At 44.1% G+C, this 24059-nt stretch overlaps 1 protein-coding gene across 3 annotated transcripts in view; it reads left to right on the forward strand.

Annotated features, from left to right (window-relative positions):
* The first annotated feature begins 5516 nt into the window (after positions 1–5516).
* The window catches only part of LOC139059290 (CRISP/Allergen/PR-1-like), a 34904-nt gene continuing 16361 nt past the window's right edge, over positions 5517–24059 (forward strand). Inside the window, exons 1-4 of one of the 3 annotated variants that reach the window (XM_070537486.1) lie at positions 5517–5598; positions 20797–20976; positions 22324–22458; positions 23295–23382. In XM_070537486.1, coding sequence (XP_070393587.1) covers positions 20815–20976; positions 22324–22458; positions 23295–23382 — 385 coding nt within the window. In that variant the 5' untranslated portion in view covers positions 5517–5598; positions 20797–20814. Of the gene's footprint in view, positions 5599–7273; positions 7430–13856; positions 14332–20796; positions 20977–22323; positions 22459–23294; positions 23383–24059 lie in introns of those variants that run through there. The other 2 variants (XM_070537488.1, XM_070537485.1) reach the window with 2 other exon arrangements.

Below are 24059 nucleotides of genomic sequence, written 5' to 3' on the forward strand. Positions count from 1 at the left end.
ACCTTAAACGGGAGAAACCTAATTGAGTATGGAGTCATGTCAATGTCCTTTCTAAGTGTCCGTTGGAGAATGTCCCAAAAAATACAGCGTCCCTACAGTCTATGAAACAGTGATCTATGGTTTCGGCACGTGGACAGAGCCGACAGTTTGTTGACCACGGCACAAAGCAAGCCCTCGAATTCAACCAAGTTTTAACAGGGAGTGTTTCCGAATGTAATTTAAAGAAAAATGTTTTTACTCCAGGAGGCACACACATTTTTCGGACGCGTTTAAGTACATCCTGATAAGGTCGATTTAAATAAGGTGCACGATACAAAGTATCTGGGAAAATAGAGTCAACCAGTGCCGCAGAAATTGCTTTTCGACTCGCTGTGAACACGTACTCCAGGCTGAATCTAACTTTCAAGAAAAGAAATGTATCCACAACCTCCTTGAGAAAGCCCCAAGGAGCCTGTGGAACATCTTTGACATTTGATGACACTACTATGTTAGGAACATAATGAACTAAACGCAGTTGCAACATTTCACGCAAGAACGGATGGTCACTGTCTCGAAAGAAAAACAGGCGAGAAACAATTTGCCTGACGAAGAGGTGCACTAATCCTAGACCACCACGTTCAAGGGGGAGAAACAGATTGTCGCGCCGCATCCATTCACATCTCGAACTCCAAATGAATGTTGCAAATACGCGATGCAGTGCCTGAAGGCGAAGTCTTGAGCAGTGCAGTACTTGGAGCACATACATAAGACGGGAAGCTAAGAAAACGTTACACACTTCAGCACGAAAGAACACTGACAAATTTCGCCCTCGCCATGAATCCACTTTACGTTGAATTTTGCCAACTTCTCCCGACCAATGAGCGTTGCTATTTCTATACTGTGAGAGAGGCACACCTAAATAACGCAGATCCTCTTTCCATTGAATTCCTGCGTAATGTGATGGCATTGTGGCCCATAATCCAAACCAAAATCCTGAACTTTTTTCAAAGTTAACGCTTGCACCAGAAGCAGCACAAAATTCTGCTGTAATTACAAGAGCAGTGTTTACACTCTTTTTATCAGTACAGAAAAAGGCCACGTCGTCTGCATACGCAAGAACCCGAACCTCATTAGTCAGTAATTTAAACCCTTGGAAATTTTGTTCTTTAAGAATGCCCATACAAAGTGGCTCTAAATACAAGCAGAACAGAAGCGGTGACAAGGGGCATCCTTGTCGTACTGATGATAAAAGCCTAATCGGATCGGAGAGAGAGCCATTCACTATAAGCCGCGTTGAGCCACCACCCCTGACATGCTTTTCGAGGGTACGTTTTGGCCATGTGAATAGTACGAGGTGCTGATGCACTGATGTTTACATTTGCATTTTGAGAGCCCAGATCCGCTATCACTCCACCGCGTCAAGTGCCGCAACTCTAGAAGAGCAAGAGTGTTCGTACCATCGACAGGTAGATCGTGCAGTGCTAGAACATCGATTTTGATGTACGATATCCATATTAAATAAGAAATTCAGAAATAGACAACGTTGACTTTTAGGGTTATTACTGCTAGTTTTGACAGTTGTCTCTCGTTCTTTACACTTTTGAGCGCGCATATAATTCGTGTTTTCAATGCAAAATAGCTACATAAACATTCGTGGATGAGAGTTCTTTCTGACAACATACTGGCTTCTCACGGCAGCACTGTACCAGATTAATGAGACCCGAGCGAGACAGCTTTTCACGCAACTTTGTGGAACAACCCAAATCTTCTTTTCCGCTTCGCATAAGCTTGTGAAATATTCCTGGGAAATTAACTAATGTGTCAGTGTAACAGCACATGTAAGTCCACAGGCCTGTGTGCCACATCTTACCAAAAAATAAAAACGGATACGCCGCCATTCCCGCAGATGGTATGATTTTGATCAGCGGCCGATTTTGAGGAGGCCGGTAGGGCGTTGCTGGATCCGCGTCGTCACGGCACAATTTTAACTATTCGCCACGTCGACTTTAATACCGGTGTCGGTGCCATCAGCATTGCCGGCTTCAGAGAAGCGCGATTGAATGCCGCGCAAGAGAAAAGTACAGTGTACACCACCAATGCGAAAACATACAATTTTAAAGGACCGCGACGGAAAGCGCTTTTGTTGCGACTTCGGAACTCTTGGCCGTCGCGACCGAATGTTTCTGCTGCGGCGTCAGAATTGGTGTCGTAACGTCGGAGTCGCTGTCAGGATATAAAGCTGTTGTTCCGACTTCAGTACTCTTGTTGTCGCGACAGAATGCTTCTGTTGCGAAATCAGAATTTCTGTCGTAACGTCAGAAATGTCTCTCAATTAAGAAATGTCAACAACTTCTGTCGTACAACAGAATTTCTGTAGTTGCGACAGGAATTCCGTTTGTCTTTTTCAACCGGGCGCTACAGAAGCTTGTCGCATCACACAATTTCAGTGCACTTCTGTTGTCATCATTGGGTACATGTTGCGGCGATAGGTTTCCGTTGTGGAACAGTTCTCTGTAGTACAACAGAAGTTTGTCCATTACTTCAGGAACACTTCTGTTATGACAACTGGGGGCCTGTTGCAATGATAGGTTTCTGTCGTACAACAACATTTTTCTGTAGTACAACAGAAGTTGGTGGCATTACTTCAGGAACAGCTCTGTTGTGACAATTGGGGGCCTGTTGCCACATTAGGTTTCTGTAGTATTTCAACAACTCTCTGTAGCACTACAGAAGTTTTTCGGGTTACTTCAGGAACATTTCTGTTGGGACAACAGGGTGCCTGTAGTGATGACAAATTTTTCTGTAGTACTACAAAAATCTGTTGTAGAGCTTCAGCTTTCTGTTGTAACAACAGACATACGACAGACCGTACTTCTGTAGTAGCAACAACAAATGTCTGTTGTACATCAGAAAAGTCGGTCGCTCCATCAGGAATCTGTAGTTACTACAGAAAAATCCTGTTGTACAACAGAAATTTCTGTAGTACTGAACACAACCTCTGTTGCCATTTTCAACTGGGCCTGTACGCCTATGGCCTGCAAGATATTTAGTACTGAGCTCTGGAGGACGCTATCATTTGTATTTGGTTAAGCGGATATCAACACAAGCATTTAGCTCTGATAGCTCGACAAGCATTACTTTCAGTTCAAAATTACCTTCAAGCTGTTGGGTTGACTTTCTCGGTGGAAAAATCTGGCTTCATAATGTTTCCAGGTAGAGGAAGACGGTATGCGCGGCTGAAGATAGACCTTGATCAATCTTGCCTTCGTCAATTAAAGCACAAGCGCTTTTTGGGCGTCATTATTGACTACCGTCTACAGTGGCGACGAGCTGTGGACTCTATTTTGACATCACTATCTCCGCGTCTCTGTGATCCGTAGAGTTGCAAGTGAGCAATGGGGAAATCACTCTTCTTCAATGATCAGGTTGCACGATGCAACAGTGACGAGTCGAATAATGTACCAGCTCCCTTTAATTTCCCCCTCACTATCACACCTGGAACGACTTGAGGTTTTGCACTGAAAGGGCCTAAGGAGGGCTCTTGGCGTTCCGCAGACTGCTCCTAACAATGCAGTACTTTATGAGTCTCTATGGAGACCTCTTAACCTAGTCGCTTCACAAAGGTTATTGATGCAAACTGGCCGCCTCAAACAGACGATAGCCGGGCGAGCCCTTCTACAGAGCCTTCGAAAGTGATCTGAGTCCCGAGCGTACTTGGCCCTTAATACTCTTGATTAACTGGTTCTTGACGCTAGAGGTCGAACTAAGAGGTTGAAACCACCTTGGTCTTTCGCGAGCCTCGATTGTTCGTTGACAATTCCTCACGTTCGTGCTAAGCGGAGTTCTCCTTTGGCGGCAACGCGTTCGCTCGTACTGAAACATCTTGAAACTGAATATGCACGTCATCGTCAAATTTTTACTGATGGCTCCGTGAACAAGGTCAGAGGATCTAGTGCAGCTGCTTTTCACATTCCCTCTTCGAAGTATGATTGGTCGGTTCGCTTCACTGCAGTCGTGTCCTCCACAACGGCCGAGAGCGTTGCCATTGAGGCAGCTCTAAAGAAGCTACGGTTTTGTACGCCTCAACCTGTTGTCATTCTTACAGATTCGATATCCGTCCTTCAAAGGTTAGAGCACGGGTTCCCTACTGATGCTTTATGTCTGAGCTCCCTACGCTCGGTGCACAATCTCCATATCAAAGGCTTCTTTATACGATTTCAGTGGGTACCCTCGCACATAGGTATCATAGGCAACGAGATAGCGAACAGCCTCGCACATAGAGCGAATGGGAATCCTTTGAGAAAAGTGCCTCAAGAGGACAAGAGACTCTTCAGAGAAACGGTGTCGTGCCACTTCAGCTCTTTGTGGAGCTCACCTCGCAAGCTATGTGTGACCAAGGGTCTCAAAAGAAACCAAGCCGCTTTACTGCTCTGCATTCACACGGGCTCTGCCCGTACCCCTGCGTGTATCTATAAGACTGGCCTGGCGTTGTCTCCATTATGTTCAACGTGTGGTGTGTGCGGTGACATAGAACATTACCTTAATTATGTGTTGTACTCTGTATAACACGGAAAGGAGTATGTTATTCGGGTCCCTCAAGAAGACAGGAATTCCCCACAGTTCTCTTCAGGACATTGTTTTCCCGCGCGGGAACCAGTTTGATAGGAAGGAGGTTTCTCGCCCTCTTTTAAATTACCTGCAGGACAGGGTTTGGTCTCCACATGGTGACCTTAGGAGTGACTAGGTGTAGTTGTGAGGTCTGTGTCTGATTTATATGATTTATGTATTTTAAGTGTCGCTACGGTGGAGCAATTGCCGGCAGCTACTGCAAGGCTGATTCCACCAGTAGCCTACAACCACTCAACTCAGTACCTGTACATTAACAGTCATTCATACGCAGGGCTTCGAGGATAGCTTCGAATGCCAGTGTGAAACGGGAACGTTGTTCAACAGGACCTGCTAGTTTTGTACACATAAGTTGAGAGCTGGGTTTAGTAGCTACTGTGCCACGAATCGGAAAAGAAATGAAAATTTTTAGAAGATCAATAAGTCAGTGTCCTTCAAGACGTGTTCTCAACACCCTGTTTAGCGCGCACTAACTCCATCGCTCTAGCCCTAAATAAAACAAATCACTGATACGACTCCACATTCAGTCTAGATGTTTACTTTATTAGAAGATGCCTGCGCTGGGACTTGTTTCCAGGTAAACAAAACTGAAAAACTCCTATACAGCTATACGACTGCGCATTCTACTCCAACAGCGCCGCGCTAACGAGAGCATTTGCGCAACAACTGTCCCGGCAGGTCTCAGTGAACATAGCCGCGGCATGCGCTCAAAATATATTCGTCCAACAACGAGCCTTGATGGGCGTCAGATGTTTCTTGTCGGTTCGAACAGAAATTAACGTAGCAGCAGTTCTCACGTACTTGGAATCTATTTCAACCTTTTGTTTTTGGCTTCATCTTGATCGTGTGCACGTACCGCACACTTTTCGAGCTCGATGTTGGAATGACAGATATGAGCCACGAATAGAAAGACCTTTGTCATTACCTGGTGGTGCGCGCCGATGACATTCGCTCGGTTTGCTTTGACCCGATCGAACACGGCAGCTATACAAGGTAGGTCCAAAACATTGCGGCAAGTCCACGACGTAGCGGCCAAGTATGTTCGTATGATGCTTCCTGGTTCTGTAATTTGTTGGTTACTCTTATTAGCTGGGTCACAGACGTCTCCAGAGCGTTCAATACGATGCGAAAATTATGTTTGAAGGAAATGTGTCACAGCATTTCAATATACTGACGCGTTAGAACCTGCCCCTAAGAGGTGTTTTGAAGAATAGAATTCTTAACTATGACAATGATCGGTATGGTTTATTTACCAGAAATTTATTTTCACGTTGATGCTATCTTATACTGAAAATGTGGGCGCACATAAAAGTTTACCAAGGTATGCTTCGTGAGCGACCGTATGTGCGCGTGAAAAGCGGTAAAACGGACGTAGTTACTATCTGCATCATGTAAACAAGTGATATGAATAGTTATGGCACGTCGAATGCACATGTTCATATATACAATGAGCGAAGTTTCCTGAAAAGTTTAATTACACGCTATGCAGAGAGAAACGTAATGCGTGCAAGACCATGCGACCACGGAGACAGTCCGCTTAGCCTATATCCGGCGAGATGGCCCGTGTAATTTGTGACTAGTAAACGTATTTTAGCCTGTGAAATCTTGTTTGGCCTTTCTCTCTCCGCGCAACCACTGTGTAAGATACCCTCTACCACATCAACTCGGTAACACATTGATGCTGAACCCGAGGGAAAAGACAAAACAGCTAAACCTACGTGATGCTGTGACTGACCGACTTTAACGTGATGGCATTATCGGGATTATAATTCCACAGCTTGCAGAATAGGCTCGCTTCACAAGCCATATTATAATTATCTTGCGAGAACTTGTATCGTGCACCGGTGTCAGTATCACCCTCAGCAAGTCGCGACATTAGATTGTAGGCAAGATACGCCTAATTTTCATTACACCGTGTCCGGTATCGGCTCATTGTGGCATTACAATGTCTCCAAGAATTGCCCAGTTTACTCGGCGAGAAACTAAGTGTCCAGCGGCGGATCAACAACAAACAAGAAACCATGGTCTGAATAAGTGACGGCTTCACAAACACACGCACACACGCACGCAGGCAGGCACACACAACAAGGACGCGCCCGCACGCACGATTTTCGTCAATCAATGGAGTGATGTATTCTGCATCTTTTAGTCGAACAGACGTTGCCTAGTATACGCAGGATACTAAACGCGGCTGTTCTTTCTCCAACAAAATCGGTGGCCGAGTAACTTCGAGGACTAATCGAAACTGGCATGCCTGCACAGCGCAGAGCGCTGACGACGTAGCTGAAACTCAAACATGTCTTTGCAACATGCACTGACACAGAGCGTGAAAGGGCAGCACCGTTGGCAAGTCGCAAATTGCGCGTCCCGCGCTGTAAGCGGCGAGCAACAAACCGTCCGAGTCAAGCGAAAGGACGCGCCTGGCCTCACGCACGCGCTGCTGGCAGCTTGATTTTGACGTTGTCGAGTGCACGGGCAGCGACTATACGGAGAGGCATGTTTGCAACACCTGAGTGCCCGAGGCGGCAACCGGAGAACAGGCGGACGGGCAGCACCGGCGCGTTCGTACGGACGCACTCGAGAAGCAAAGGGCAACGGCTGAGTGGCGGCAACGCCAACGGCAGCACGCGGGCCGGTTGCATAAAACGTGCTTGTCCGTGGGCAGCCGCACGCAGAGGAGCGAAAGCGCGCGCAGCATTCACCTGGCTCGCCACTTATTACTCACTCTCGCGCGCATACGTCTCTCGCGCGCTATTTGATGTGCCGACAGTGAGTAGCACCGCGGAGCGCCGACGGAAGCCATCGGGAGGAAAAGAGCGGGAAGGTGAAGATACGCGCGGTTCTTTCTTTTCGCGCGTTATTTTGTTCGGAGCTGTTCGCAGCGTTCTTCGTCGCCTATACTGCACAAATAGCGCTGATTTGGAATGACAAAAAAAAAATTGCCAGCCCTCGGGGTGATTGAGAACGCGTGACTGCTGACTTAATGGCGCCGCTTGTTTGTGCCGGACCCAGTAGTTAGCTTCGATTGTGCTCGAGAGGTATTTATTTTTCCCTACCGCGGCTTCTTGGGTTGTTCTTCCCCTGACATCAATGCGGGCGTGTGGTGAGAGGATTAGCCGTCGTCAGCGGCGATAACGGTTTGAAGCCGCCCGGCGTCTCGTTCAGCTGCCTGCTTACGAGAAAAACTCAACATTTGTTATCGTGGCAATTTGATGTTTAGGGACCACGTATTCTTTTCACGTAGCTTCAAGCCGATTATAATTCTAATGAGCTACTTCCATGAACAGGGCAGACGACGAAGCTCCTTTAAAAAAATCAGGAAAGCATCCCACTGGGAGGTTTTGTGCGTTCGACGAAAGAAACCTTGAGGCGAAGCACTCAGGAGCGACCCTAAAAGATGAAATGTCAAAACAGATGGTAATTCCGGGGTCGTATACGTGCTTGATTATCAAATAATTTCTTGCTTCGAGTGTGAGTTTGTTCGTTCTTGTCTGTTATGCATTTATAACAAGCTTGCCTTGATTCTGCATGCGCATGCAAAGCAGTGTGCCGAATTGGGGATAAGGCCATTGTCTGCACACAGATGTAAAGTAGGCCAAAGAATTCAGCTCAAGATAACAATATCAGTAATAGCGTGCCGCTGTCATTTTGCCACGACAGCTCAGCTGATGTCGATATTACTTTATATTTGTGATCGATCGGCAACTCTGCATGCGTTCTCATGCAGCATCATAGTGCAGTCACCTCCAAGTATTACTACATTATCTAAAAAGTGTGTAGATATAAACGTGTAAGATTTCAAGATCAGCCGCCCTTGCGATAGCCGATTAGTTAAGACAACAGCCTATCGTTAGTTGTTTTTTGTTCTTTTTTTATAAATGAATGTGAACTCACAATTTAGATTTCGACACCGGTCTTTTAATTTATCAGAACGCCGCCGGTTAGTTGCACCTACTATTCAAGCGTATAGAGTGATCTAGGTCACTCTGCCTTGTCACGGGAACTTTGATAGTGCAATCCTTAACATAACTCTGTGGAGAATTGCTGTTCGGCGTGTGGTTGGCTGAGCCGACATTTTGGATTCTCAAGAAATTCTACGTTTTGTAAATCATATATCAGGTATACTTTCTTATGCAGGAGGTTTTCACAAGTTTTGATATCAAGGCCCATGCCATTTTCCAAATTGACTACGTGGCTTAGCGAACATTAGCAGCATTATGACCATAATATTACTAGCTACTAAAAATCTGCTAATCACCTTTTCAATTGCTCACTCTATGGCACATCTGACTGTTAGAAATCGAAGCCGATGAATCATTAGCTTATATTAGTTTAGCAGACATCCTATAGGACTAACACCGCCTTCTAAGTATTCGTACCGAAAATCTAAAAATACGCTTAGGCGTTCCAGTTAAGAGACCATCCCGAAGTCGAAAGTTGCGCTAGTCTTATGATTTGTGCTTGGTAACTGTTCCATTTCAATTTTGCACTTGTAACGTGTGCATTTAATTTAGTACCTATAAATATAATTAGTACCTTTCTGGTAATTCATAAAATTAATGTTGATTTCTTTTTCCGCTAATGTCCGCCTAGCCACGTAGCCTATCTGCAATAACGATAGGGGCCTAGGTATCACAGTTTTTTAAGCATATTGGAAAAAAAACTGGTATAGCGTTATACACATTGCTACAGTAATAAATTAGGTGTAGCGTGTGTGTTTTTTTTTTCTTTGGGGTGTTTCCACACGTAATATTTAATGCGCTTAAGCGGCAGCAGTGGAACAGAAACATGCATAATAAACATAACAAAGATGCGCCGGACAACACACATAGTTCTGCTTGTCTAAGATGTTATTCTGTCTGTACATCAGGGCAAAATGTGTAGCACAACAAGAAATGTTTGCCTTGCCGAAATTTGTAAACTGTTCCTGCGCACTGTAACAGCTCCGTAAAGATAAAACAAAATGGCAATACGGGGTAGTAATGCGCAATATAGCTGTAAACCAAGAACAAAATTGTAACTTCTTACTGGTAAACATGAAAGTAACAATCCTTGCCTCGCTCCTGTATTTTGGGACCACATTTTAGGAATTCCTGCCACTTCTACTGGGGCTGGTTCGTGGTATATGTCAAAATAAATGACGTTATGGTCGTAAAAACAAATAACGACCATAGCTTCGTTGCTGCAGAATTGTGTCATTACAAAACAGAATGAAGGTTCTCTGTGTACCGCACGAGAGTGTAGGTGTGCGGCAGAACTCAGCGAGAAACCGAGGTTATGTTTGTGGAATTTTCAGAAGCAACAGCTTGACAGCCGTCGAAGAAAGCTGAGCTGACAATATCTGACAATATTTCACCGCCGTCACGCTCGCGAAATAGGGAATATATTCTAAAGAAGGCGACAGGGTTGTACACTTGCTTTCTTAAACCAAAACTATTGTTCCAAATTGCTGTCTCCACATTTTTAAATAAAGAATGGGCACTTATTCGTAACCGACGAAAAAAACATAGTTATGCGATTTCCTTTGACAAAGAAGCGGAGCATATCAGTAACATTTTGATAGTTTTAATGTAGAATATTTACGCTCGTTTGTCATATAGAAAACAATAAAATTTTATTCTTAAGTGACAAAAAAGACGCTCATCAAGGGATATAAATAACTAGCGGCTTTCATTGCAGGAGAAAAGGCGGCGGGTGATAATGTAGCCTTAGTTTAGTGCTGTTGCTCGTCTTCATGGTTCGTGTTCTAGCTTTGTTTTTGTTTTCTGAGAGGCATCGCTTCCCAAGTCGCACTTTTCTGATAAAAATGTGTTGTCAACATACGTTGGGACTGTTTTAATGAGTACATGATGCCTGACTGCAACATTTCTGTCGCAGTCAGGCATCGTTTTTGTGCCTATATTCCAAACTCGTTACAGTAATGTAGAAATTTTGCTCCGGCATTTGAACCTCTGAATTATTGGAACAATGATGAACAGATTAGGTAGCTTAGTCTCGGCGATGACTATTTCGCACTTGAAAGTGTAAGCTAAGTACAAGGTACTAGGTTATGTTCGGCAACCAATTCTCCTCAGGCGCACTGCCACGCTACCTCATGATGGCTAAAGTTCGTTCAAGGTAACTAGTTCTTTGAAACGTGCACGGTGGCAGTTTGATTGTTGAATAAGCATTCATTGAGACCGCAGCGTTGCATGACACTGACGATGAAGTTAATTTCAAAACTGAATTTCTTCTAAAAAGTTTTAACGGAGGTTACGAAGAGGACTCGGATTTCTTTGAGCATACCTTCATGCCGATGTGTATTTATTTTTTTTATTTTTATTTTTTGAGTACCCTAAGGGCTCATCAGAGCATCACGTAGGGGGTGGGCATTAATAGCGCTAACATGCATTTCATGATATCAGCATCTTCCCAAATAGAAACAGGCCAGGAAAAGTAGGCACTGCACAGCCCAATGCTGTGCAGTGCTCACCAAAATACAGGCAATTTTTTTTTTTAATTTGTGATCGCGGGGATAGTTTATACAAAAACACATTATATCTTCAACATACATCATAACTTCTGGTTAAGGACAGAAAAACATGAGTGTGTGAATATTTGACATCTCTAGTACCTGTAGTGTTTGCAATTCGATTCGTACACGATTTTAAAATTCACTTTTAGAAGTTGTCGAATTGTCGTTTTTGTTTGAGTGTAAGAGAGAACAACACTGATTCGATTCTACAGGGAGAAATGCAAAAGCAAGGTGCGACTGTTCCAAATGATTCCGGTACAGAGGCCTCTGTCAGGTATTTCCATACCTTTAGCTTCTGTAACCTTTCTTGGAGAAAAATAATCAAGAAAGATAAAGCAGCTGAATCTGAATTCTGCAGCAAGGAAGCCAGGGTTTCACCGCAAAGGCACCAGTTACTGAACAAGTGCATAGGGTAGCTAGCTTCTGCTCAATTATTTCCAGTCGTCCAATAAGGACGCCTCGGTTTTAGGCAATCAAGAAATTTGTTTTCTCGATTTAAGCAAAATAATTTATTATTTGGACAACCTTGCACGTTCAAACAGATTTAAAACGATGTGCGGTGTTGCAGTATACTAACACTCTGTTTCTTCAACAAACCATGCACTGTATGTGACTTTGGTGACTTGTCCCTGTGTTTTTTATTGTACTGTCATTTTGATGGCGCGCCATATACAATAACATTTGAGCTGCTCTCACTTACAAATGCATCAGTCAACCGGACGTGATTTTTTTAGCGGCATTACGTGTGTAAAATGATGTCAATAAGCCTTCGTTTTATTGATATTAACCTAATTCTCCCTGGTTGCTTTTTGTATCGTGTTTCTAGCCTCTTTATTTTGACAGAAAAAGAAAAGGAGACTTGAAAAGCTTTGGTAGTTGGCTGTATTGAACCTTGGTCCTCGATCATAGCAGCTCGATGCTGTACCGCTCGGTCACGATCGTGTCTTTCTTTTTTTTTCCGTGGCATTTGATACAGTAACGTGCAAACCGATAAAACATTCACCAGTTGTGTTGTACATAGTCATGGAATGGCAGACACAACGACTGTCACACACAGAAGAGGCAGCGTTCATATTTTGGGTGGAAACGTTGGTTCCACTTTAGAAGGGTGGTAAGGATAGGCGTCTCACCGAAATTAGGTACTATTCGGGTCCATCATAAACGTGTTTTAGGTGCACAGTCATCCGGATGAAATGCACCCTTGCAGGTACAACCGGTTCTGCGTTGCTGTCCATCACTCGCGTTTTCCACAAACTGTGCATTTTCATAAGAAAAAAACATGTCGAAAGGTGCATTATTATCAGAGGTCGACAGCAGGTAACACACAGTGTGAGCGTTGATTTCAAAGTCTTTCTTTAAAGTCCGTTGGAGGACATCCCAAATAGGATGGCGTCTTTGCAGCTAATACAACAATGTTCAATTGTCTATGGTACATCACAAAGACGACAGTTAACAGAAGAAACAAATATACCCTCTTTGCGTAGCCATGTTTTCACCGGTATGGTTTCACTATGAAGTTTATAAAAGAATGTTTTGCAGCAAGGGGATATATACATTTTGCGAACTTGCTTTAGTACCTCGTGGCCTGGCCATTCTATGCATAGTGATCGGTGAGATGGATGCGGAAATAGCATGGACAGTAAATCTGTGTATAACGTTTTACGCGACGCGGAGTACAAGTATTCAGTGAAAAACCGAACAGTCAGGAAACTAACTGTCAAGTAAACTTCTTGCATGAACCACCGCAAGCATAAACGCGACAAAAATTAGAAGAAACTAAATCAGGTAAAGCTTTCAACAGTGTTCATCATTTTCCTAATTACATAACATTAAACAAATATTTATCAATCCTCGCAAGCCCACCACCAAATCGCATGTGCAACACCGCTTCAATGCTAATCGCCTTAACGACAATAAACATCCCCAGAGGATGGGTTCTACCTGAATTGCTTTCCTCATTTTGTTTTTGTACCCCCTTAGGGAACTTTCGACATTCTTTGTTTCACTTTGCTTAGAAAAAAAATAAAGTATTAATGTTCGATTCAATGTGCGAAGGTCGTTTTTTTTATTTTTCGTACATTCCTATGCGATTCAGAAATTTCCCAACTTGAAAACCCACTGAAAAGACTAGCTCAATAGCAGGCATACTAAAAATTATCTACAGAAAAAAAAAGAAGAAAAAGAAAGCCTAGGCGAGCGTGCTATTCCCGGCCCCGGCAGCTACCGTGCCAGGGAATTGAGGGGGGGGGAATGCAAAAAGGTTCGTGTGTGATGTTTGAGGTTCAAGCTAAAAAAAGAAGCACGCGATTCAAGTTATTCCGATGCCGTCCGCGGCGGCGTCTCTCGTCACCGTTGTGTTGGCTCGAGAGGTTAAACCCCATCAATCAATCACAGCCATCCGAAAACTCACAGCCGAGCGAGTGTGTATTTGATTCCTGGCCAGAGCGATTTAACAAGCAGCACAGTTAACCGGTCAGTCATTCACTTGGTCGGCAGCACTTGAGGTATGCTCGGCCGGAGGCCGCGGTCCAATTCCAGGAAGCGGCGGTGCTCACCCTTTGCCTTCTCCCTCGCCGTGTTCCTTCCGGCGCACGCGGCAGAACAGGTGGTCCTGACACCTCCGGGCCCCTCCCCCGCCACGAACCTCACGGCGGCGGAGTCGAGCCGCGAGCAAGCTCGGTGGCAAAAGCGCAGCTGAAGCGTTGTCGACGCACGCCAATCACTCCAGGCACGTGTTCCCCCACGACGCAGCCTCGGCGGCGACCACGCGCGCATGCTGCGGCAAGCACGGTGCTCGATCTGGGGACGGCCAGCCCGGGGTGGCAGTCTTCTCGCGCTCGCCCTTTCCGCTGCTTCTGCAGAGGTCTGCAGCGCTAGATTTATTGTACCGTCGCAATTGGTCCCTCATAGACCCGAAACCACTTTTCGGCCAACGGTGCCGGGACGCTATTGAGCGGCTGACGCTCGCTCCTTTTGTGGAATGGCCAAGTGACCGCAGCTACACGTGGGTAGTGGGTCAAGGCGGCACCTTATTGCACGAGAGCGTCGATGACAAGTTCTTGTCGCAGCGTGGCTGTCTGAGCGTTCGTGCGCCTTTCTTGAAGATCGTGACAGGAAGGTTTTGCCGCTCGGAAGGAATAGTTCGGAGTTTGAAATCGAGGGATACGTGAGGTGTGATGTCTTCTGCAGCATGGCGCAGTGTTAATGCCGAGGTGAGTCGATCCAATCGAAATTGCCTAATGGGAAATTTGATGCATGCAATATGTATTGTTCGACTTTAATACGCTAGCATTCTTATGGCACCTCACGCACTTTTCTGGGGCTGTGTTTGAATTCTATCTATCTATCTATCTATCTATCTATCTATCTATCTATCTATCTATCTATCTATCTATCTATCTATCTATCTATCTATCTATCTATCTATCTATCTATCTATCTATCTATCTATCTATCTATCTATCTATCTATCTATCTATCTATCTATCTATCTTGAGTCAATGATTATTCCGTGGTCGAATGGGTAGCTCATCGAGCTGCTATGTTCAGGCAACAGGCTTCCAGACCAATCGTCCATCTTTGGCCACTGAGTATATGGCAACGTGGACATATAAGTGCCGCTGTTCAACGAATCGCTTTCACGCCGACAAACGTCACTGTAAGATGCGGGACTGGGTATGTACCATAGTTAGAAGAAACTATTTGACGCCGTCTTGGAGCATTGGGTATGTGCCACTCGGTCTATGCTTGCCTTCGATGAGCCTATTTGATGCCAAGTTGGGTCACTTGGTGTGTGCCACTATAAATGTGCCGCTCTAGACTGACGATCGAGATCCCTCAAATTTCTCCGATGCTGAGCGGAACCGAACTGGTGTCACAAGGGTTCCTCAAGGTGGGCAACCCGATTCTTTAGCAGGCTGCGTCACAAGTTAACTTCGTGGGTGCCGCTTTGCAATGAACCTCTCGCCAACTTGGGTCACAAGGTACGTGCCATTGGGCGTATGGAAAGCGAGGGAACAATTCTCTGTGTTCGTAGTCACCGGGGTGCCACGCTTTTCATCTTGGACACTAGGCACAGACTCCTCAGCAGCGTCACCAGATGGTGCAGTGTGTCCAGAAAGAAGCGCAAGGGTGGAGCCTGGTTGCCCCTTGACGCGCGTCTCGGCGCCCTCATGCACCGACACACCATGCAGTTCAGACGCCACGCGCAGCCTTCATGCCGGCGCCGCTACATGTCGCCGAGTTTTCTTAGGGGAGCGCGAAAGAGGAGTGCCGCCGAACTATATGCCTCATACATAATTCACTTCGACGGTGGCAGCAAGTTGTGTCGCCCTATTCATGTAATACTAAACGCATTACCATCGACAGTCATCGTGAGAGGGGTGCCACCGTTTGTTTTTTTTTTTTCAAATGAAACACTCGTATTCTCATTTTAAATTATTTTGAAAGCAACGCTCATGTATAGTTTGGCCGTATATTTCGGTCACTCCGACTTTAATAACGTTCCTATCGATTCCTACACACGTGAATATAAACACTGACGCATACACTTAGGAAAATGGCAATTTTATCACACTGACTTTTTTTATGTGTGCCCTGTCGAATTAAATTACCCCTAACAGCTGACAATTTTAATACAGAGCATCACTATTTAGAGTTTAAAAATTGAAACAAGCTCCGTTCTGAATAGGCACACAACAGGGTTTGTTTCAATTTTTAAACTATATTTTATTGCTTAGACCAGAAAATATGCGCTGCCAGAAAATATTGCTGTCCTTTCAAACACTATTTTTAATACTGATCGGCCTGTTTAAAATACGAAAGCCACGTAAAAAACATGTACTGATCTCATTCGCCATGACAATTGGTTTAAGCGAAAGTAAGAGACAGATTTACTAAGATATAAAAGCTGATCGGACGACCTGAAACAAAGTTTTAACCTGCTACTCACCATTGGGTAAGGTAAATTAAAATAAGAACTGAAAGAGATAAAAGGTGTTGATGATGATGATGAAAATTGTGGTTAATGAACGTGAACAGGGAAGACCCTTCAAACTTCTCAAATCCAGACCGCCCTGTTGCAGGAACTTGAGAGTGAAGTTCGCATTGGTGTTTGCGAAGAACGATGTTCTTGTTTAGCGGCCTTTCGCAAGTATAAAGCACGCAAACGAGTCAGACACATTTTCACCGGTAAACGCCACACTCAACATAGACTTGAACATGCGAATCACGCGCATCACAGCGGCGAGATGTGAATAGGCTGACGACAGTGGAACTAAAACGACGGCATGACGATAACACAGTGACGACGATGGGATTACAAAAAAAAGAAACGGTAACAATGGCACTACAGAGACGGTGTGACAACGAAGACGACACGATGACAATGGGAGTACGATGCTGGAATGGTGTGACGATGATGACCTCACGACAATAGAATGACAACACTGAAATGACGACGGTGGCATGATGAAGACGAAGATGACGACGGTATTACAGCGATGAGAAATGGGGACGACAGCTTGACAACGAAGGAATCGCCACAGTGAAATGAAGGTGATGAAATGACGATGATGGAATGATGGTGACGACAGTGGGGTGTTCATCTTGGAGGTCACGTCCGCGCTTTCTTCGAACATCACCTGCCTACATCACCCACCTTGGTTTGCGTTACATCCGGTGCGGGTTTGCACTTTGTCCGGTTCTACCAGCAGCCAGCAGCTACAAATAGGGGGAAACAAGCAGAAAAAACTTCGCTTTTTTTTAAAAAGAAGCACGCACATTTAACATTATACAGATCTAAATTGGCGCAAAGCTTGAGTTAAACGAGGTAGCAATGGTAAAGAATGACACATGCATGGGCTTGTCGTCTGCAGCTGCTCATTCTCTCTAAAAGACATCTTTTTTTGCCGCAAGGTAAAACACAAACCAAAGGAAGACACATTGACGACGACCCTTGTCGTCGTCTATGTGTCTTCCTTTTTGCGGGTGTTTTAACTTGCGGCAAAAAAAAACATATTTTAGCAAGCACCAACTAGGCACCAGTTATGTTTCTGTTGAAACACAATTCTCTGTATCTTGAGAACGAAGGTGACGGATGCTGTTTGTCGAGGGAAGAATGTCGAAGAGAGGTGTATGCACGGAGAACCGCTACATATGTGCGATTACATTTAATCACTGTATACCTGTTTTGGCACACTGACGAGCGCCCATTTCTGAAGATTAGCTCAGTTGCGCGTACCCGGTGACCCAAGTTGTCTACTTGGTAAATAAGCACCCGTAAAGGGAGGACGCAAAGAAAGCTTCGCTTTAAGAACGATATTGCGCCTTGGGGGACCCATGCACCAAAAAAAAATCGTGCATAAGAATTTTCATTCTGTTGTGTTGAAGACGTGGGTACTCTTGAGGCTTTTCATTATCGATTAATCTGGTAAGCCTTTTCAAGAGCTCCATGTCATGCCTACTGCAATGAACGCCACAGCTTCTTTGTGATGTGTGCGACAGAATTATATATTGTTATTTTCACAAATCCCTGCATTTGATAATTTCACAAGCTCGGTGTTATGCTTCACTAAATCGACTGAAAGAAGTAAAGGTGTCTAATTTGCTGATGCTGTGCCCTATTTATAGTTATATCATGCGCCTCACATTTAGCGCCTCCGCTTTTTATCTATTTCCATAAAATAAAAAGCAAAGAGTAAAGACTTTACAGCTGTTGTCGACATTTCAACATTAAGATTGCCAAAGTACAGCAATCTTGACAAAACTTCTGGTAGCTATGGTTGACGTGTGGTCTGTAACTTATAATACCCGCTACAATGGAACGGAAAGCAATCTATACAATATACCTAGATGCGAATAAAATTTGAATGAATATAGTTATAAGTAACAAGCCTCAAGTAGTCAATGACGGGCCAACAGCTGATTGTGTAATATCACCGGTGTGTGATGAAAATAGTTATCCGTAGTGACCCTCAACTAGCCGATGGAGGGTCAAGAGCTGATTACGGAATACTACAAGGTTGCCATGCGCTACGGACAGTGTTGTCATACACAGAATATAGATATTATTGATGTTTAGTTACATACACAGCACAGTATGAATGATAATGAATGAATAAATGGGCGATGATATGACCTGCTTCTAAAGTGCGGCAATGAGTTTTGTGACAGTGCACATTACTCCGTTGTTCTGCGCCGTTCACAAGAAATCACAAAGAGAGAGAAAGAGAGAGATATAAAAATAAATGAAAGGCCGGCAGATCACATAGGACTGAGCTTGATTTACTACCCTGCACTTGAGGCAGGGAAAAAGGGAGGAAGATAGCCTACGTTCTTCGGGAGCTGCAAAAGTATACATAACATTGCCATGCCCATAGTTGTCGATCTCAATACAAGTGGCAAAATTCAAAGTTTACGATTTTACAAGTAAAGTAGCACAATCCACCCAAGCAACTACATGTCACTCTTGAACACGTCCGTTGAAAGAAGGTAATTTTGGCACACGGAACTAGCCCAGTTTGACTAAGCATGAGTGACATGGTGGAAGAGGAAACAGCACAAGTTTACGTGACAGTCATGCGAATGACAAATACTTTATGATAACTCTAGGTAGTGCAGACCAATGGCGTTCCACACGAGCCACGAATGGTGGACATGACATTTGCAAAAAGCAAAGGTTACTTAAAACATTGGGGCCATTTGTAAAAGGACTCATACGACGCAGCTATGACAGCAATGGAATGGAATGGCATGGAAAAACTTTATTGCTTTATATCTCAGAGAGATTCGCGGTGGGCCGGTGTCTTCATGTCTTGAGTCCTGGCCGCTTCACAAGGTCGGCGCCCCTATTCCAGGGCACCGCTGAGTCTTGCTGCTTCGCAAAATTACAGCAAAAAAATAGCATTTATGGTATCAAACCAGGAACAGCGTCTAGCCCGAGCCCCACGTCGGTAGCGCTGGCGATCCGGCTGCGGAGCTCGGCACGGCGCACTTCTTCTTCCTTACACATTGAAATTCTGCTTATACTTCTTTGTGCTTGAGCCTTGAAGGCGCCCATAACTGATCGTTTTGACGATCATCAGTTTATGGCACCAGCAAGAACTTTCATGTGTTGTAACATGACATGACTTAGGGAAAAATATCATCACAAGAAAAAAGCCAGAATTTTGGTGGTGGCAGAGCAACATTGAATGCTTTATTCAACATTCGCAGTCATCGTTGTTAACTAAAACACAATTTTACTTCATAATCGCGCTTTCTTAGTGACAGCTGGGAGTGTACGACGTTAAGCACATCTGCAAGGCATCTCTTGATGACTTATGGGCTTTCTCGAGCGTGCTATTCCGTTTCCCGACTGCTGAGAAGCATGAGAGCATTTACTTTCATGCATGCAGGTGCACCACATTTACGAAACTTCTCTATTTCTTGGCGACTTCGTGCATCCGTTTGCATGCATACCTGTCTCCAGCAACTGTGCATGTTCTTTTCAGGTTTTCGCCGTTTCATATGCAAGGAGAATCGTGGAATTTCTTAGGCTAAAGAAATAAGGCAAGGAGTCGCTTACACGTTTATGCGTGATTGCACAGGGGTCAACTTGTTATGGCTTGAACCCATGTCGATGTCGTGGCGAGTCACGCACCATAAGCATACGTCGTCGTTATAGGGAAAAAATGACCGCTTTCTCCGTCACGTTTTCTCTGACCTGACGTTGCCCCTTGTCACAGTGCCAAGTGGCACAGAGAAAAAACTCGTAATGAAAAAAAAACTGAACCCTTATGCTTGCGTGAACACAGAGTAGACCGGTTGCACCTATGGAGGAACGAAAACGACAGTTGTATTAAACCAAAGTGACTTCGAAAGACTTTGACAAGTATTGCTGTAGTGAAGGACCGGTTTACTATTTTTGAGGCCATCATCTGTACTTAATAGGAAAAGTGACCAACGTTTGCGTGATCCTCGGTAAATCAATTTCGTGAAAGGTAGAAGAGCTCAACTTCATTTATCGAGCAGTGTTGCTAGAAATGAATGAAGTATTCCCTTGACAAACTCTTAAGTTTAGCACTTCGTTGGCACAATGCCCAATTACGACGAAAACACCAATGACACGTTCCTATAACATTTAAGGCGTTATGTAGTCATCAAACATTCCAATGCTTTAAATAAAATGGTCGTCCAGATTGTCAAATACAACTTGGATGACCATTTTGGGGCTTTTGACAAGGGCTTACCCTTCATTTACGTAACAATTTCTTTCTCTTAATCTTTGATGTAAGTTATCTGCTGATGCTGGGATTACATCACGAAATGCATTTTGATTGCGATTATTTTTATGCGGAATGCGGACTATTCGTCTATGCTCATTTCTTAGTGTGCAAGTAAAAGCACGAAACTATACGGCGGCAATAATAGATCTTGCGTTAAAAAAAGTTTATTTTGTTTTCTTCGCTAGACCTAAGTAAAGAATTTGTGATGCTGGCTGCCTACTAAGGTCACGAAAATGTCCCTTGTGATTGTCCCTGAGGCACAGCGACTTCCGTTCTTGTTTTTTGCATTTGCCACTAAACCTCATATTTCAAATATAAAGGTTGTAAGAACAAATGGCGGCGCTAACGAATCAATGAAATGACTGCTCAATTCGGTTGTGCATAATCATAAATTCATCCTCACCTTTACAGATCCGCAAGGCTGTCCCTATGGCACCGCGGATGAGAGGCGGTGGTTCCAGTAGGTCGTCGCTTGTTGCGTACTTCTGGTTACACTGTCTGCTGCTTTGGGGTCATTGCTGGGCGTACCACTGTAACGACAAGTACCGGAAATTGTCGCCGCGGCACACGATATGCCTGCCGCACCGTCAAGTGAGTGCGATATAGTTTATGCCTCACTATACTTCAACCGAGTGCACTGTAAAGGGAATGCCTTTTACGAGAGTCCCACACCACTTTCGTGCGGTTGTGCTGGCGGCGGCAACATGTAGAGGCATGCTCGGTATCAAAGAGGCACAGTCGTATTGAGCAAAGTCGGCAGAGCAGAGCCCGCGCAGCACACAGGAACAGGCAGAGAGTATAGAAGTACTAAGCTCAGATATATGTTGAAGCGTCTGAATAGGATCTGATATACCAAAGTAATTGAATTGATAGTAGTGGAACGTTTGCAAATTCTTGGGTGTATTTCGAGCAGTGAGAAACAAGACCCTAGGACTTCCGAATGGTGTGAAAACGCTGTCACATGATTTCACTTTCTTTGATGTCAGGATCCGTATTTTACATTGACATATCACGTGCACAAAAGCTTACATGAGTTGGTAAACAAGACCTGCCTTCGGGCAAGTTGGCGCGATTCGGTGTTCAGTAATTGCGTTGGGACAATGATGTTCCGCAATTGCGTTGTTCTTGTTCTTAACGACGCGCTCACATAGAAGCATGAGCAGGGCCAGATAATGTAGCTGATCACTGTCGAAGAGTTCACCGTAGCCCACTTTTTTGTAACCCAAGTGTCCTACGTCAGTTTCAATCAGAACAGACTGGTCTTTGAATCGTTTTGCATCAAAAAAGGAGCTAACTTCGTCAGCGCTGCCTCTGTTGGTATCACAGGGAAAGTAGTAGATTGTCTTAGTCAAAACATTAGTGGCACGCATACACGGTAAAATGACTGTTTCGTATGGTTTCTGCCTGACGTAGGTCAATATCAAGTAAATGGCACTTGTAGTTCGACCCTTGCGGCGTCTGTGGTTAAACTTTGCGTCACGTTCAATTTTTCATGAGTAGCATAATTCAGGAATCTTGCAACCAATGAACTCGCCTAATTTAATTATTTGCGCGAGCGTATCCAGTTTTTTTTTCCTGGTTTGACCCACATTGTAGCAATGTATCTAGTACTATTTCATCTGAAAGAAAGCAGGGTGTGAGACCGGTCTAGTTGGTATCCCATGCTGAAGTGACTAGCGTAAGAGTGGACACGGGACACTAAAAGGCGACAAGGACAAGCGCTGGTTAGTTAGAAAGCACTTGTTATTTAGCGGTTTGTGTGTATTGTAAAAATATTTCTTTGTGTATAGTGTGCCAAAGCTGAGTGATTAAAGAGTAATTGCAACAGTTATAGAGTATTGCGCAAACATACAACGCCCTTCTAAGGAAGCACTCAGTTTAATTGAGAAAGTTTATAGGACTTGATAACATCTCAGAAATGCAGCTCACTTTGTACAGGATTGCTCAATAGCTTCGGCCGGTGTTTCAAGGAAGGAGATCCGGGAAATCATGGCTGCCCACAATAACTACCGACGAATGGTGGCCATGGGAAAAGTGCCCGGTTTTCCACCTGCTGCCAATATGATGGAGCTGGTAAGCCACATCATTTATTTTATTTTCCACAATTTACGATTGTATATTATTTTGCACGACATTCAAGCGCAGAATGCCTACAGAAAAAACACAAACAAAAACATCTGCTTCTTTCAGTTCTGAGACTTACTGCTTTCACCGCGGTGATCCGCTGAGTATCATTTTTTAAGCTAGCAGAAACCCGAATATTTCTTAAGGACAACTAAGAGGTCGAAAATAAATATAAATTAGCTTTTTTATCCCAGAAGTGAATGGAGCACATTGTAGAAAGCGTAATATTGCGCTAGTATGTATGTATGTATGTATGTATGTATGTATGTATGTATGTATGTATGTATGTATGTATGTATGTATGTATGTATGTATGTATGTATGTATGTATGTATGTATGTATGTATGTATGATTACAAATAAATAAACTAATTGATTGATTGATTGATTGATTGATTGATTGATTGATTGATTGATTGATTGATTGATTGATTGATTGATTGATTGATTGATTGATTGATTGATTGATTGATTGATTGATTGATTGATTGATTGTATTCAGGCACTCGATTGTCGAATATTAAGAGAGTTCACATATATTAAAGAACATGTATGCTCCGGGCTCTCCGCATTTCCCTTACCCTAGTGAAATGTCACAACAACCCCCTAGCACTTAGAGTAAAGCACAACACTAATGATTCTTGAGATACATGCCGATGTTTAAGCGTTGCAGAACCTTGCATACAGTACTCGTGTTTTGAGTAGCCGCTTCATGAAAGTTTGTGGAAACTACTTTTCATTTGCATTTCAATAAGATGGGTGCCGATCATCTCACGGCTGCGCAGGTGTGGGACAATGAGCTCGCTGCCGTGGCGCAGGCACACGCGAAGCAGTGCCGATTCCACCACGACTGCTACTCTTGCCGAAGGGTCTGTAAGTTCGGGCTTTCATGCTGCGCCCATGTGCTCGAGTAGCTTTCGAATTAAATATAATTATACCTCAGACGTCATAAATCAGGTAGTGCTATACCGAAACTGTTAACAGCCGACGCTGTTACAACTTTTCACTATGAGCATGTGTCGGAATCCTTCCAACGTATCAAACCAGCTGCGTGTTCTTCAGCCAGCAGGAAATGTTTGTAGTGTTCGTCAGGAACACATACGTGACAATGTGTGCACGGCAAAGCAATGAGATAAGAATGGTGAGGTATAACGTCCAGGCATTGCGCATTAGGTCGCGAAGGGCCTGTTGTGGAACATTCCGAATTAATTGTGATCACGTGGGAACACGCGCACCGTGAACTCAAGGCACGGTGTACGAGCGTTTTTGCGTTTAGAACCCACCTCAACCAGGTATCGCACCCGCGTCCTTCGTGCTCAGCAGCATAATGCCATAGTCACTAAGCTAACGTGGCAACTTTGCAAAACAAATAGGTTGTGCTATGTTCACAGCAGGCAATGGCTTTCAAATTATTGCGAGATTTGTGCTGAAGCCTATTTGTGGTTAGCGCTTTTGCCAGCCGACAGCAACTGCAACTCATTTCTATGTATCCATTTTTCATCACTTGAGGCTAACATGAAGGCTGTGAAAATATACTTTTTACAGATATG

The sequence above is a fragment of the Dermacentor albipictus genome, chromosome 4, assembly GCF_038994185.2.
Source record: "Dermacentor albipictus isolate Rhodes 1998 colony chromosome 4, USDA_Dalb.pri_finalv2, whole genome shotgun sequence".
NCBI classification, from domain to species: Eukaryota; Metazoa; Arthropoda; class Arachnida; order Ixodida; family Ixodidae; genus Dermacentor; species Dermacentor albipictus.